Source organism: Chamaea fasciata, unplaced genomic scaffold, assembly GCF_029207755.1.
Source record: "Chamaea fasciata isolate MVZ Bird 193981 ecotype frontalis unplaced genomic scaffold, bChaFas1.0.hap1 SCAF_3, whole genome shotgun sequence".
In the NCBI taxonomy this organism is placed as follows: Eukaryota; Metazoa; Chordata; class Aves; order Passeriformes; family Sylviidae; genus Chamaea; species Chamaea fasciata.
Window position 1 is genome coordinate 96,292,524 of NW_027094088.1, and position 14,941 is coordinate 96,307,464.

The window sequence follows — 14,941 nt, forward strand, 5'->3', positions numbered from 1 at the left end:
GGAGAGAAATTAATGAAATACAAATTCAAGATTAGTATCAGAACTTTGCAAGCACCAATATAAATGTGTTTTATTCCTTTATATTTCATCAGACAACATGATTATTTTCCATTACAGGTTTTTTTTTTTTGTGTGTGTATTAAGAAACTATTTGAAAAAAATACTACTTTCAGGAATAACATATATTAACTTTAGAATGACCTGCTGAATACATGTCTCTTTATAAACTCCTCTGCATAATAGAAAACTATAATAGCTTAAAACCTATGAAGCATTAATCTGTGTTTTAAGTTTTGGTTTGTTGCATCAGACTATACAAGGCAGAAGCATTATTGGGGTATTTCTGTTGAAAAACTGGTTAACAGTGTGAAGAGTACAGTTTGATTTGTCCAACTAGGAATGTTTTTGTTCTATGGAAAAAACCAAATTTAAGAGTATTTTGAAATTAGTTGTGCAGTGGAAATTCAGATTCCTGTCTTTTATAGGTGAAACAGTTGTTATTGTTCTGAATTTATATTTTATGCATTGTATTCTTCCTTGTTCTTTGTTTTTGATTAATAGGAATTTTGTATCTGGGACAATGCTTGAAGTTTTTTTTTCATTAAGTGAACTGTACTAGGGGTTATAATCTGAGATATAATGACTAGTAGTACAGTATAAACTGTACTAGGGGCTATAATCTGAGTCAGTGAGATAAAAATGGGCATTGAATACTCTATGACTGTAGAGTAACTTGCATATTGTTGCTAATATGTGGCTGGCAATCTTTAAGTTTAAAATTCCATATGGTACTGTATGTTCTTTTGTTTTAGTGATCTGGTAATATTAATACTTGATTTCCCTTTTTGCCTAATTAGACGGGCAGCTTTGACAAATGACATTCTGATTCTCATTGGCCAGCTCCCCTGACCTTGTCGTTATTACTGATGGGTACACGTCGCTGCTGCAGGCAAAGTAAGCAGTTGTGTGTTTTAGGGACTTTATGATTTTGCTACTTACTCTTTTCTTCTTCCCAGAGCAGTAAAAACTGGAGGGCAGCAGTTGACTTGTGTGGGCGGCTTCTAACTGCACATGGTCAAGGCTATAAAAAAAGTGGACTACCTGCTAGCCATACAACAGATTCTTTACAGGTATGTTTAAAGGCATGGCCTTGTCACTTTTTTTCCAACAATATTCATTATGGCTTTTTTTTTTTAACATGATCAAACTCCTTTTCCTGATTGCAACATAGAAACTGAGGTTATTTAATTATTTTAGCAAGTCACCTTTTCTGTTTGCTTATGTAAAGTAAGCCTTCATTTAAAACAAACTTAGCTTTTCTTAAAGAAAATCCAATCTCCATTATATGTTTTTAAAGCGTTTTATACTAATAAAATGGAATATGTTTTGTGGTTTTGAAAGACTCACTCTGCTGAAGTTCGTGGAACTATCTAGATTGTGAACTTTGCAGTAAGATTCCACATGTTAGAAATGTGTTTCATACTGCTTTGAAGATAAGAATCCAAATTAATAAAATATTGCAAGTGATTCAGATGTGACCAGATGAAAACTCATGTTTTTGACCCTAGTGATTATAAAGCTCATGGAGTTTCACCAAAAGATTTTAAGAATACCATAAAGTTGGAAAAGCAGTTAAAATACCAGATTGATAATTCGTACATGCTAACTTGTTTCAAAGAGAGAAGTTCTAATTTTGAATCAGGCTAGTTTTTAAACTTCATCTTCAAAATTTTAGTACCTTTACAAACAATTAAACACTGGTCCCCTGAGCTTTAATGATTTGATGAAAAGTACTGTGTGAAAGAGCAGGTAAATATAAATCCTGATTCTTTTCAGTAACATGGAGACTCTTTACTCAGCTTTTATCAGAAAAGGTTGAAAAGTTGAAATTGTATTTGATGTGGCTTTTGATTGAAGCTAATAACAGACCTTGTCTTTCCTTTTTTTTATATATATTAATTTTTAGCTGTGGTTTGTGAGACTAGCACTGCTGGTAAAACTGAATCTCTTCCAAAGTGCAGAAATGGAATTTGAACCATTTGGAAATCTAGACCAGCCTGATCTTTATTATGAATATTACCCTAACGTATACCCTGGACGTAAAGGTAAAAGACTTGATTTATGAAATGCTTTTCTTTTTTCCCATTTTTACCAGTCATTATAAAATATTGGTGGGATTTAGGGGGTTTTTAAGCCTAAAGCATTGGAGGGCTTTAGATTATGTTGGTTTTGGTTTGGTTTTTTTCCCCCAGAAAAACGTGATTGATTAGTACATTAAAGTATTGCTTGCATTATGGAGGGTAGCCATAAGAAGTAACAACAGGTAGAGCAATATAGATAGGCAGTGGATTTCATGATGCTGCTACAGAGGAATGTTTTTAACAAGTAAATAAAATATTTTAGGTCTATGATACTGGAATTAAAAATTACTAAACTTGTTTGGTTCATTTTACCCCAAAACAGGCTTGAAAGATGATGAGTTTGTGGAAACAAACTCTATAAGCTTTTTCTTCTTCAGTTCATCCAGGTAGTATCACTGTGCAATTTTTAACATTTGCATACCCATACGCTGCTGTAGGTGTTATTTCCTGGTTTCTAGGATTAAAAGTAAAAAAAACTTAAATTTAGAACTAATTTAATAATCCGCCTTAATTGAAACATGCTTAAATGTACTATTACTTGCTAAATAATTGAAAGTAAGTAAAAATCAGAGATTTACTGTGTATCTCATTATTGAAGAGAACAAAAACAACACTAACTTCAATTATTTTTAAGCAGTTTGTCTCAAGTTACAAATGCTCTACTTCCCACTGCTCCAAATAGCCCATAGGTTAACCACATAATTCTACTATTCAGGATATTCTTGTTCTCCAGAAGTCTGGATTTGAAAAAATGCTCTTTTTCAGAGCAATTTTGTTCTTTCTCAGGCTATTTGGATTTTTTTTTTAATCTGTTATTTAGAAAAGAATAAGTCTCTGATGGAAGTACACTGTTGAGTATTCTTAATATTCCTTGACTTTCATATTTGAACTGCAGTGTATAATAAAACATTTTTAAGAAGTAGATGTTACAGGCAGTGCCACTCTCTGAAAAATTATAGTCCCGTTTACATGAGGTGCTGGTAGCCTTGATGGGGTAACCTAGAAAGATGGAAGATTTTGAGGTTACTGAGGAAGGGAAGTAGGTGTCAGAACGTTCACGTTTTTTGCAGATTATTTTGCTTCGTAGTACAAAAGAGCAGTTACAGCCCAGCAAGGCCAGTGTGGACTGCCTAGAACTACTCTCTCTGATGTTACTCATCGTCCTTCAGGTAATCACAGGGAAGGAGCTGTGTCAGTTGGAAGAGTGAACGAGGTCTTGGTCATCAGGTTGGACAGCTTTTTGGATCTGTTGTTTTTAAGGCTGTTGCACACATGATGCTCCAGCAATAGTAGTCTTCTGCAGGCTATATGTATGTCTCTACATCTTTTTCAATATTAAAAATAAGCTATTTTGTCTAAGAAAAATCCTTGCAGGTCATGTTGGTATTTGAGGCACTTGAGTGCTTGTGCCACAGATGATGCAGGGAGCAGCAGTTCTGGACAGTCTGGCCAGGTGTTGCAATCACCTGTCCTGTGACTGAGCTTTGGATCCTGGAACAATCACTCAGCTCCTGTGGCTATTTCATACAAGTTATGAGGATATTGATGGTAGAAAAAGGTGAGCTTAAGGAAGATAGTCAATTTCATAATTATATGCCTCAGTTAATTTTTAACAGTTGAACATACCAACTGGGACCATAATCTGATCATTTGTAAGGAAAATAGGATCAAGGTTTGATGGAGATGACCTGCTGGCTGTAAAAATCTCATGTACATCCAATATTGTTATGATGTGGGAACGGCTGTCCAAAATTCCTTACATAGTTTTTGAGGAGAGAGAAATGCCATTTCCAGGGATGTAGGAGAGTACACACAGTTTTTTTTTTGTCGAGCATTAAACTGTGCTATGCTGGATTATGGATAAAGAAATTTAGTATACATGCATTGTTAACCAGCTAATTTAAATAATAAAAAACAGATAAATCATTCCTATATTTTGGTTGAAATATATTAGTATGAGTACACAATCCACTGCTATTTGGCAATTTTGTGTATCATTTTGTGGTGTAATAAGCATAAAAGAAAGGGCTTAATTTCAACATTTTAATTTTGATTCATGGTATATAAATGGAATAAGCACTTAAAAGTCAATTTAAGAAGTGAGGGTATAGCTATAAATAATGTACCCATTAATTGTAATACAGATAATATTTTGCATCATTTCTTTGTATTCAAAATATTCATAATAAAAAATGTAGTGTATTAAGAAGTTTTCTGGGGTTTATGCATGTAGTAGGGAAGGTTTGAAACTTACTGAGAATAGCCCTTCATCCATTAATCTCTGAGAAATCTACATCAAAGAATTTAAGTTAAAAGTAGCTGTATGAAAAGTGAAATATGGTTTTCCATTGATTTAACTTAACGTGGCCAATATAGTCCTCTTGATTTCCCTCTGAAACTCACCTACACCTGTTTCCCTTTAAGCAGTGCTGCTAATCACCATTGCCTCCTCATAATTTGTATGGCATTTGCAGCCATGATGTGCATTGATCCCATTATTGTCTTTATCATGGCTGTAAGATCTAGTCCTTCTGGAATCTTCCTTTCCTGGTTTCTATGGGCTCCTTGTTCAGTCATTCTGCTTTGCTTGTAGGAGTGCAGCCTCTCAGAACCTGAATTCTGCTGGGATCCTTGTGTTGGTCAATGGGGTTGGTTAAGGCACTCATCGATCATGCCTGATTAAAAAGGAGCAGAGAACAAACTGTTCTTATTTTCTAGGAAAACTTTAAAATTCTAGGTATAGGTTTATGGATGTATTTCTTTTAAATTCATCTGTGTAAAGAAGCCAAAAAGTCCTATTTTTACGTGTAATTTTTTTCTTTCATAATAGGTAGGTCCATAGGTCAGGAACCCTGTTTCAGATTGCTTCCTGCACATCTTCATTGTGCTTACTGTATGGGATATATAAAGCTGAATCTTTGTCATCATTCTTATGACAGATGGATTTCAGGAATTTTTTTTAAGGGTTTTAACTTTATATTTACACAGTCTGACCCACTTCTATTCATACCATTTGTGTCTATGCTCCTTGTGATGTATAATAAACTCTCATATGATAGCTTGCCTAACTTGAGACAGCCTTTCCATCAGTTACGCCTATGTGTTTCTGAACCTGTGAGAGCTAACAATTAAAATGCTATTTCATTCTTCTATGAAGTAATTTGGTCGTGTTTCTGGTTAATAGAGCAGTGAGTTCCAGAAAAGTTAATGCTACCATAATTAGTCTTCTAAAGCTACAAAACTTTTGAATAATTTATTTTTGTATTGCAAAAAATAAGCTATGCATAAGTAAAAATTGAACTTCTGTTCCCCGGACCAGAAGCTTATGTAACATGGGGTAGGGTTTATTTCCCTTTCCCCTTTTCATTCTCCTTGTGATGATGGAACATCATCTGTATTCCTCTAAATGAAATCATTGCTGGGAAGGGCCTAAATAAGGAACGTGGCATTAAATATCTAGTTGTACGTGTTCTAGAAACTTACTTCACAATGTATGCCTTCCCTTGAACTCTGGTTTCAGTACCAACACAAGGTTTTTAAAAGTATGGCAGTGTTGGGACTAGGTATACAATAGTGTGTCCTGCAATAGGATGGCATTTCTGGATGGATAGTGATAGTTGAAAAAAGTAATAAAATAACATGGGTTTTTTTCTCTCTGTATAAAATAGTGTGAGTCTAGATATCACAACTACTTTAGCATTTTTCACTAGTGATACTTCTATGACGTTACTAATATCCACTGTATTTAGAATTTTTATCAGAAATATATGAAAAAATTGATAGGAAAAAATTGTGTGAGATTCCATTTTTAATGTGTCCTTAGTTACTCAAGCAGTGATCTTAATTTGTGTCTTTTATTCAGTTTTGAAATTCCAGTCGTTCTAATGTGATCATACACGGTCCAGAACTGTCACTAACCCATATTGTTAACAAGTTTTCAGAGCTGATGTTTAAGGTGAACTGTAATAATTGTTACTACATTTTGTAAGTTTATAAAATAGCAAACTTTGTGATGAGAAACTTGTTTTCTGTCTGTTGATACAGAGGTACTGTGTTAGCTATGAAAACACTTATTCAAAGTATTTCTCTCTAATGCCCACAGAAGACATTTTACAGGTGTCTGGATTGTGTGTTGTGCAGAAGACTAAGTACAGTTGCAAGGTCTGCCTGAAGCTTGGTCCTGTCTCTGAATGTCAGCCTATGCCATAAGTAGGGACAGACTTGGATTGGGGGAATTATCTCCTTTATGTGATGCCTCTACAGTGGTATTTGGCCATTTTGAGTTTACTGTCTTCCTTTCTTTTTCTCTTCTACCTGTCTATGCTAGTAGGAGGCAGGATGGTTAAAGCTTCCCTTTTTTTAATTTATGGGGTCTGATGATGCTTTAAATCATCCTTTTTTTTTTGCCCTCATCAAATTTGGTTATTGGGATAACTGTGGCAGAATGTGAAATGGTGTGGGGAAAAAAGATTAATAATAATAAAAGATTTAGTATTACAAAGGTTGTGGTAGGTAGAGAAACAAAAGGAAGTAATCAATGTAAAAACAAAGATAAGAGAATAAATGCACTAGGTAAAGAAATTATGTCTTAGAGAATGTTCCTCTTTGTTAATAAATTTTTCAGGAAAGCAGAAAAAAACCTCTCCATTGTTACACGTGGTACTTGGTTTGTTCTCATGTGTTACCACAAATACTGCCTGAAGTAACACTCTCATGTCAGACTCATTCAGTCTTGGTAGTTGCTCAGGAGAGTTCTTCATTAAAGTTTGTGTTGGCAATAAAAAACATATTAAAACCTCTGTGGTTTTGGTTTGGAACTGGTTACCCATTATTTTGTTTTCATTATTGTGTACCTCTCTATTGTCTCTTTAAATATACTGTTCAGTTACTTCAGAGCTACTGTCTACCTGTAAAACCAGCTAATACAGCTTGAATGAATACCACTCAAATGTTGTGGTTCCAGTTGATTATTCAGGCTACTCAGACATGCAGCTAGAAATTTTATGTTAAGAAATGTATGTATAATCTAAGGGGTGGAGTACTGCTAAAATACTTAGTTGGGCATTCTTTCCCAAGACTACATAGTCTCATTGTAGACAATGCCAGCTTTACTCTGGATTTCTTAATACTGTGAGGAGGTAACCAATTTCTAAATTCTGCTTCATTACAGTTATCAGTAGGTAAGATTTAGGGTGATCTTTTTGCTGCAGGGCAATTTTTGTAGAGTTTTCCTGCATTCTTTCTGTTATGTTTTCCTTTTTTCAATGCAAGTAACTTCAAATTACTGAAAACGTATTTTGGAACTTTTTAAAACCAGATAATGATCCAGAGTTTCTGTTCTTAGGTCACGTGCAGTTGAATTGTGAAGTATATGCAAGCATGTAATTTCTGATAAAATTTTCAAAACACTTTCTTTAAATGTTTACAAACATTTAGTCTCCTATCTCATCTTCAGTGTCTCTGGATTGAAGGCAATAAATGAAACTTGGAAACTAGTCTGTTGAACTGGGATTTTTAAGTGTACTTTTATTTTCTAGTCAGTGAAGCTAGGATTTGAAGTTCACTACATTATCCCCCTTAAAAATCCTATAAATTATATGAATACACTGTTGGTAGAAGTATGTTGATGCATATAAAAGCAAGCATATACGTCTCTCTATGTATATATATGTGTGAAACAAAATATTTTTCAGAAACTCAATTTTGTGCATCTCTATTTTACTCAGCGAAGGAAGGAATTCTTTCTTTTGTTTTGCTTTGGGGGTTTTTTACTGTTATAAGATCCCACTTTAATTCTTTCAGTAATTGATAATCTGCTCTTCTGCTGCTTTTTGGCATTTAAGTTTTGTTGAACAAGCTGTAGAAAGCAGATCAGAAAGCATTTCTGGTTACTGGTTTGCAACAAGAAAATTCAAAGGTAAAATAGCTGGTCATTGGAATATTCTACTCCAAAAGGGCTGCAGATGAGGGCTGCAGTTCGAATTTGATTGACATAAGGTGATGTTTATGTTTTGACAGTTATGAAAATGTGCAGCTGTTCATAAAGAAACAGAAATTGAAATCTGTGGTCTTAGAAAAGTATACCTGATCTTGCTCTTTATTCCATCTGTTCCCATGCTTGCAGTGTACCCATTTTCCTTTCAGCAGGCCTTTTTTTACTTTTTAATTTTGCCTTTTGTAAATTATGTTGATAATACATATATATATATATATATATATATATATACACACATACGAATGAGATTAATTCATGTGAAAGCAACAATCAAACATCATATTCTTTGAAAAAAAAAATCTCCAGTGTATTTAAAAGTGATTGCTAAGAAAATTGTCTTAAAATTAAACCATTTTCCATTATACATTTTTATATATTATTATGAAACCCCTAAAGAGGAGCAGCAGAGGTCAATTGTAAAACATGAAGCTAGAATAAGACCTGTTTAACTTAAACATAAAATTTCGATATATAGCAGTAATTGTAGGGTGTTGCATTTTGTGGAAATTATCTAAGTTTAGCTGGCATAGTTCTATTGTGTAAGAGGACATTACCGTAGAAATCGGAAGTATGAAGTAGAGATCTCCTATTCTCTTAACTAAACATTTTAATTACAGCATATGCTATTTGTCTTAAATACTTCCTTGACATGTTGCCCTGTTAAATTCAGTACTGAGTGAAATATAATAGAGTACATAGGTTTGATTCTGAGTAGTTTTGCAAAAGACAATCTGATAAATTCAGTGTTTATATAAAATTTTCTTGTCCCTAGTGGGATACCACAGGAATAGATATGTATACCTGCTTATAACAGAAACCTGTTACAAAGAAATATGTCTTTCCATGGACACTTTAAGTGGCCTGAAAGTGAGTAGATGAAACTTTTTAAAAAAGGTAATTTTTAGTCTAACCAAGCACATGTATTATTTCTGTTATAGCTGAGTGTTAATGCAGTCAATGGTACTTTCTTGGGTCTCTTTTTCCCAATATAAGTGTGTTCATTGAGGGAAGTATAGTTTTTTTCTCCCCTACTAATCTTTTTTTTTTTCATTAAATTTTGTACTCCAAATTCTACAACCTGCCTTTTAGACCTTCCTAATACTATTATTGTTGATCTATTTGAGTCATCAGCAGGCATCATTTACTTCTTCCCAATTGTTTCCTTGTTAAACTAAACAAGGTGAAATGGAAATCACAGTGTTTTCTGAAAATATCTTTTGCCTTTTTTAAGTCTCACCTCTTGTCAGCTCCAACACACCTGTTAATCAGTTACAGAATTACATTGGTGAACAGATCTTTTTGCATGCATTTCTATTACTGCCATGTATTTCTTTTTGAGAAGTGTATGTAAATTGTATTAGCACCTTATATAAGTAGCACTCATTGAAAACTTTACTAAATCTAAGTAAATTTATGGCCTGTTTTTTAACCAGAAAATTAGTCAATTACTGTAGGAACTGAATTAGGTACATTACCCATATAATTTTACTAAAAAGAAGTTTACTTGTAGACAGGAACATATCTGGGAAAATGCACTTAACAAAAAATCTCAAGAGTTTTATTATTTATAAGCAGTGTATTTAGAGTCTATTTTTGGATTGAGTGGCTTGAGTAAGTGCTGCAGGTTTTTAATGAGCAATTTGCTCATCTGATTTGACCTGAAATTACACAATACTGTTTACACGAACTGGTAAGAAAGCCTTACCAGTAGTAAAAGGGCGTTTCTTTTCTTCTTTCCTCAGTTGTCACATTTGTATGAGAGCACGTGTACAGTTTTGTGCTTTCTCCAAAAAAACCTCCACAATAATCTCCCACTCTTCAGAAGGATTAAAAGGAAACTGAGGAAGAGGGCAGAAAGAGCTAGTGTTTCTGATATTTTAAATAAAGTTAGTATCTTGCTTAATAAGCAGTAAGTAATAGACATTAATTGGATGGATCTGCTGGATGTCTACAGAAAAATTTCTTCTGTTTATGTCATGAGTTTAAAAAAGAGAAGAAACATGCTAGAGTTTTAGATCCTCCTGTGAGAAACTGCAATACAAGTTCTCATTTGAAAATTCTTTATAGTAACTAGCCTTACACCCTGAGCCAGCTTTCTTCTGTTTTTTTTTTGAGATCTGTCACCACTCTTGATGTACTACTGAGGATCTCACTGGAATGTTTTTTGGTCACAAGCTATGAAGGAAATACTAAGCAGTTGAGAAATAATACATCCATACAGTACATTTTGAAGTAATGTAGTTCTGAATGCCTGTTACAACTGAGGATTTAGTTGTAATGGGAAATAAATCAGATTCTTATGGAGTCTACGTTGACCTGGAGTCACATTCATCATTCTGACATCCTCTGACACCACTTCTGATGATGTGGATTGGTAGTGGGTTATTTTTTCCTCTCACACGGATTCTAGTAGAGTGGTTTCAGTCAGCAACACCTAAGATCAATACTTCACGAAATACGGAATTCCAAAAAACTGTATCACAAAATATTATGTAAATTTGATTAAAAATTGATAATGTGAGATGTTTCATCTGTGCTCCATTAAATACCTGTCTGTTTGTGTGTTGAGTTCAGGTACTAATTCAAGTTTTCTGTATGAGTGTTTATTGAATTGACTTTTTGTTGCATTTTACAAGAGGATGTAAACATACAAACGTGTTCAGAATTGACAATGCAGCAATGCAGTCATTAACCAAAATGTTGCTAAACTTTTAGCTTCCTTCCATTTTTTACAAAATTCCCCCCCCCCTTTTCTTACCTTTGCCTTTGCCTTTGAAATCCCATTGAGTGCAGCAGAAGATGCATCATCAGTAAATTAAGACTACCTTCTCCAAAAGAAAAAAACTACCTGTTTTTAGGCACTGCTTTTTTTTTTTTTTTTTTTTTTTTTTTTTACAGGATTGCTGTTGGATTGTGGGGTTATTAGAACTTGGTCATTGAAGAGGTGGTAGAGATAGGACCAGCCAAAGTTCAGATTTGCTTCCATAGGCTTGCAGTGCAGTTTGCAGCATGTCTGCAAAGCAATTTTTCTCTGGTATTTTGGCACGGAATTTACACTTAAATTATTTTCAGCTCCCTTTTTGCTGTTGTTCACTGCCTACAATGAGTGTGTATCTTCTGTCATGCTAGGCACTATCCAGAATACATACATAAAATATTTCACAACTTTTGTGACTCTTTGAATGAACTTCTGCATGTCTCTTAATAGAACATCAGAGGTAATTTTTTTTTTTCTTAATGTGTTTTCCACACATGATGTTGCATGAAACTCATGTATGCCTCCATTACAGGAACACAGCAGTCAGGGAAGCCATCGGGAATAGTTAGAAGAGAAATTTATGTATATGTAACTAACTGTGAAGGTCATAATTAGTGAGTTTTGTGATTAAAATTTTGTCAACCTTTAAAAAAAGTCTAGAGGCAGTGACTCATTTTGTATAGCATTTACCTCTTTGACATAAACCTGTTAAGAACAGGTGCAAAAATCTATTTAGAAAGCTCCTGAGTCCTGTTTTTGAGAAAAGATGAGGCAAGAGGTAACTTGAGAGAGAAATCCCCTTAGAATATGTGTATAGCAAATGCAGATATTAAAATATTAGAAATATGGTGATGCCTTGGAGTGGCTGCCTATAAGAGAGGCTAGATAAGATTAAGAGAATAAAAGGGGGTATTTATTAAAGGCCCTCAATAGGTACCCCTTGGGCAGTCAAAAGCCTCTGAGGGGCTACACTCAAGATGGACAATGGTTACGAGTTTTTCACACAGTTATAAGTTTAGTCCATTTACATATCAGGAGTTAATCCTCCAATTACAGCTTCAGGTAATGAAGTAATTTACTCCGAGTTTGCCCCCCTCCCCCCCCCTCCAGTTCATGGTTGTTTATATCTCTCGGCACCTGAGACAATAAGATGTGCTTGAGTTTCAGGCCCACGGAGGAATTGTTTTGTCCGAATAAAATGGGAGAACAGTAGCTGACGGGCTATGGAGTTTTAGAGTTACATACTAAAGCAGTGTAGGATCTGAAAAAATATAAAAGCTAAATCCTAAGGCATCAGTGGCAAGGTGTTTTGCAGGGCCTGTATCTCCATTATGCCAGCTCTGGTTTGGTTTCAGTAGTAGTGTTTAGTTCAGGTTCAGTATTGTTGTCTGTGTATCAGGATTATGCAGTTATCTGAAAGCAAGATGTTGCACACATTAGGGTTTGGCTAAACTCCTGGAACTGCCTGTGAAGTCAGCCAGGATGCCCATAAAACATAGACAATGAGGTCTTTGGCTATATTGATAATGATGATGATAATAATAATAATATAACAACAATAATAACAATAACAAAAACAGTACTAGTAGTAGAGTAGTATTAATTTATTTTTCTCTCCAGATATTCCTAAAAATTCCCTTTTTCTTTGATGTTTTGAATGAACCAGAAGTTACACAAAAATATGCCAAGAGATTTTGCATGCCCTGGTTATATCTCTTCCACAGGCATACCTTGGAGACCAGTTGTTTCATCTTATTTCTTCTACATTGGTTGTAAAATATACATAGTTATTAAATGGTAGTAGTAATGTAGCTGCAGCTAGAGTAAACTTTTTTTTTTTTTCATCTTTCATTTTTAAAAGTTTAAAGAAATCTTCAATGAAACATTGTACTTCCCAGTACGACATGTTTTTGAAAATTTCAGTTAGGTGCACCTTGCCTTGATTGTGGTTTACTTGTGTTTGCCTGTTTAAAATGTTTTAAACACAGCACATGATACAGCTGAGTAGAAGTTTCCTATTTTCTCATCTTTCACATTTTTCATCAGGAAGAAAAAGATATGAAGGCAAAATGGACTTCATTATATAAACACTAGTGAGACATACCTTTTTTAATGTAGGCGAATAACAAACTGATCATTATAGCAAACATACTAGCAAACAAAATTAATTGTGTTTCTAGGTTCCATGGTTCCTTTCTCCATGCGAATTTTGCATGCCGAACTTCCTCAGTACCTGGGAAATCCTCAGGAATCACTTGACAGACTGCATAGCATGAAGATAATCTGCGCCAAGGTAACAGCATCTCTAGGCACTAACATTTCTTAATGTTTAAGAAACAAATTTTATTGTCCTTATAAAGAACATTAAGTTTCAATGATGACATTTTTTACACCATCTTGATGCAAATAAGAAATTTGCTTTTAAAAGTAATGAAGTGCCTCTTCCATTTTAAGAGAGATCCTTCTCTTCTCTGTGGTAGCTCTGGCTCAATTGAGTAGAACAGAGGACAACTTCCATGCTTTTGCCAGACAATATGTGGTGCACAGTAAGCAGATGTGTTTAAGGGCAAATAGGGGAGATTTCTTTCCTTCACTCAGCCATGTCCAGCTTACTGAAAGTAGTTGTTAATGACCTTGATCCTTCAGAAATAGTCAAAATAACTGGATTTAGAAACAACAGTTATTCAGGAATATAAACACAATCTGCTACAAGTTTGGTTGGAGTTTTGTTTTGTCAAATGCTATGATACAAAATTATGGCCTAAATTATAACATGGGATTTGTCAGTGATGAAGTTGGAGTCATGGTGTTGTGAGCACTAACTTTATCCACTAAAAATAGCAACCCTGAGCAATAAGCATTTGTCCTTAAATGTTTTTTTCCCAGAAATCTTTCCCAAGTAGTCTAATGCACCAGTGACCATGAATTTTACAGTACGGTAAACTGTAGAAGAAATGCAACATTATTGCTTTACCTATTACACTTGAAAGTTCAAAACTGTACATAACATAAACACACATGATTACTTTTCATTTTCAGTGTTCTTTGCAAGTTTCCTATATTTGCTCCTTAAAATAACTTGGGTAAGGGAAGTGGAGGGATTTGATAATTGCCGGTTGTGTAGCTGTAATGGCATTACATGTATGAAATCAACTTTCTTCTAACACAGTAATGTGTAGGAAAACCAAATGTTTACAGTAAAAAGCCCAATTATTTTTATTACGACGGGAAAAATGAATGGTTTAGATAATAAGAGGTGAAAGTGGCATTTTTTATGAAGTTGGAAAGAATTGATTTGGAAACCATTGAGAGATGTATTCAATTTGGCCAAGAAGTGGTACTTCTTAGCACTTGATGACTGCTGTTACCTGTCATCTAATATCACTGGCTGGCTGTTCTCTCCAGCCCTCCTCTTCATAAACAGTTCTCAATTTGAAGTAATTCTCTTCTTCTAGGAAATGCCATACACCTCTACGGTAGGATTTCATGGTGCTACTACTAACATTTGCCTGCCCCAGTCTGCAGCAGATTGGCTCTTTCACATCTTGGGTTTATGCAGTCTGGTGTTAAGTGCTGCACTGTCTGCCCTCAGTCATGAAGCTCCCAGTAGGTTCCAAAACTAAACTGGTTTCTAAGTTCCTTAATCTTGTAACAAAGAGAGAAAACTGAATGTGACTGAGGGAGTGTCTGCTGAGCAGGGCATCCATCAGCCATCTTTCATACTTGATTAAAATGTCCATATCTCAGTTACAGTATGATCAGCCATGGTTCTTTTCAGGTTAAAGGTTGCTAGTCAGTAGAGGAATGAAATAAAAGGAAATTAACTCCATGCCCCCTACACACACTCCTTTACGAGACCTTCAAGTCATCTACAGCCTTAAGGTGGATCTGCCTCTGGTGTTTCTCTGCAAAGTGCATACCTTAGAGCATATCCAGTATACCAAGGAAGCTTTTAAACTATAATACAAGATTTTATTTGAACATGAATTAGGCTGATTATTTGTTTAAATAGGGGAAACTGAATATGGTGGAGAAGATGAAATAGAA

At 34.6% G+C, this 14,941-nt stretch overlaps 1 protein-coding gene across 1 annotated transcript in view; it reads left to right on the forward strand.

Annotated features, from left to right (window-relative positions):
* Window positions 1–14,941, forward strand: part of TRAPPC12 (trafficking protein particle complex subunit 12) — a 49,762-nt gene that overhangs the window by 11,420 nt on the left and 23,401 nt on the right. The window contains exons 4-6 of the mRNA XM_066179862.1: window positions 1,017–1,130; window positions 1,967–2,105; window positions 13,075–13,187. Of these exons, the coding sequence (XP_066035959.1) occupies window positions 1,017–1,130; window positions 1,967–2,105; window positions 13,075–13,187 (366 nt within the window). The remainder of the gene's footprint in view (window positions 1–1,016; window positions 1,131–1,966; window positions 2,106–13,074; window positions 13,188–14,941) is intronic.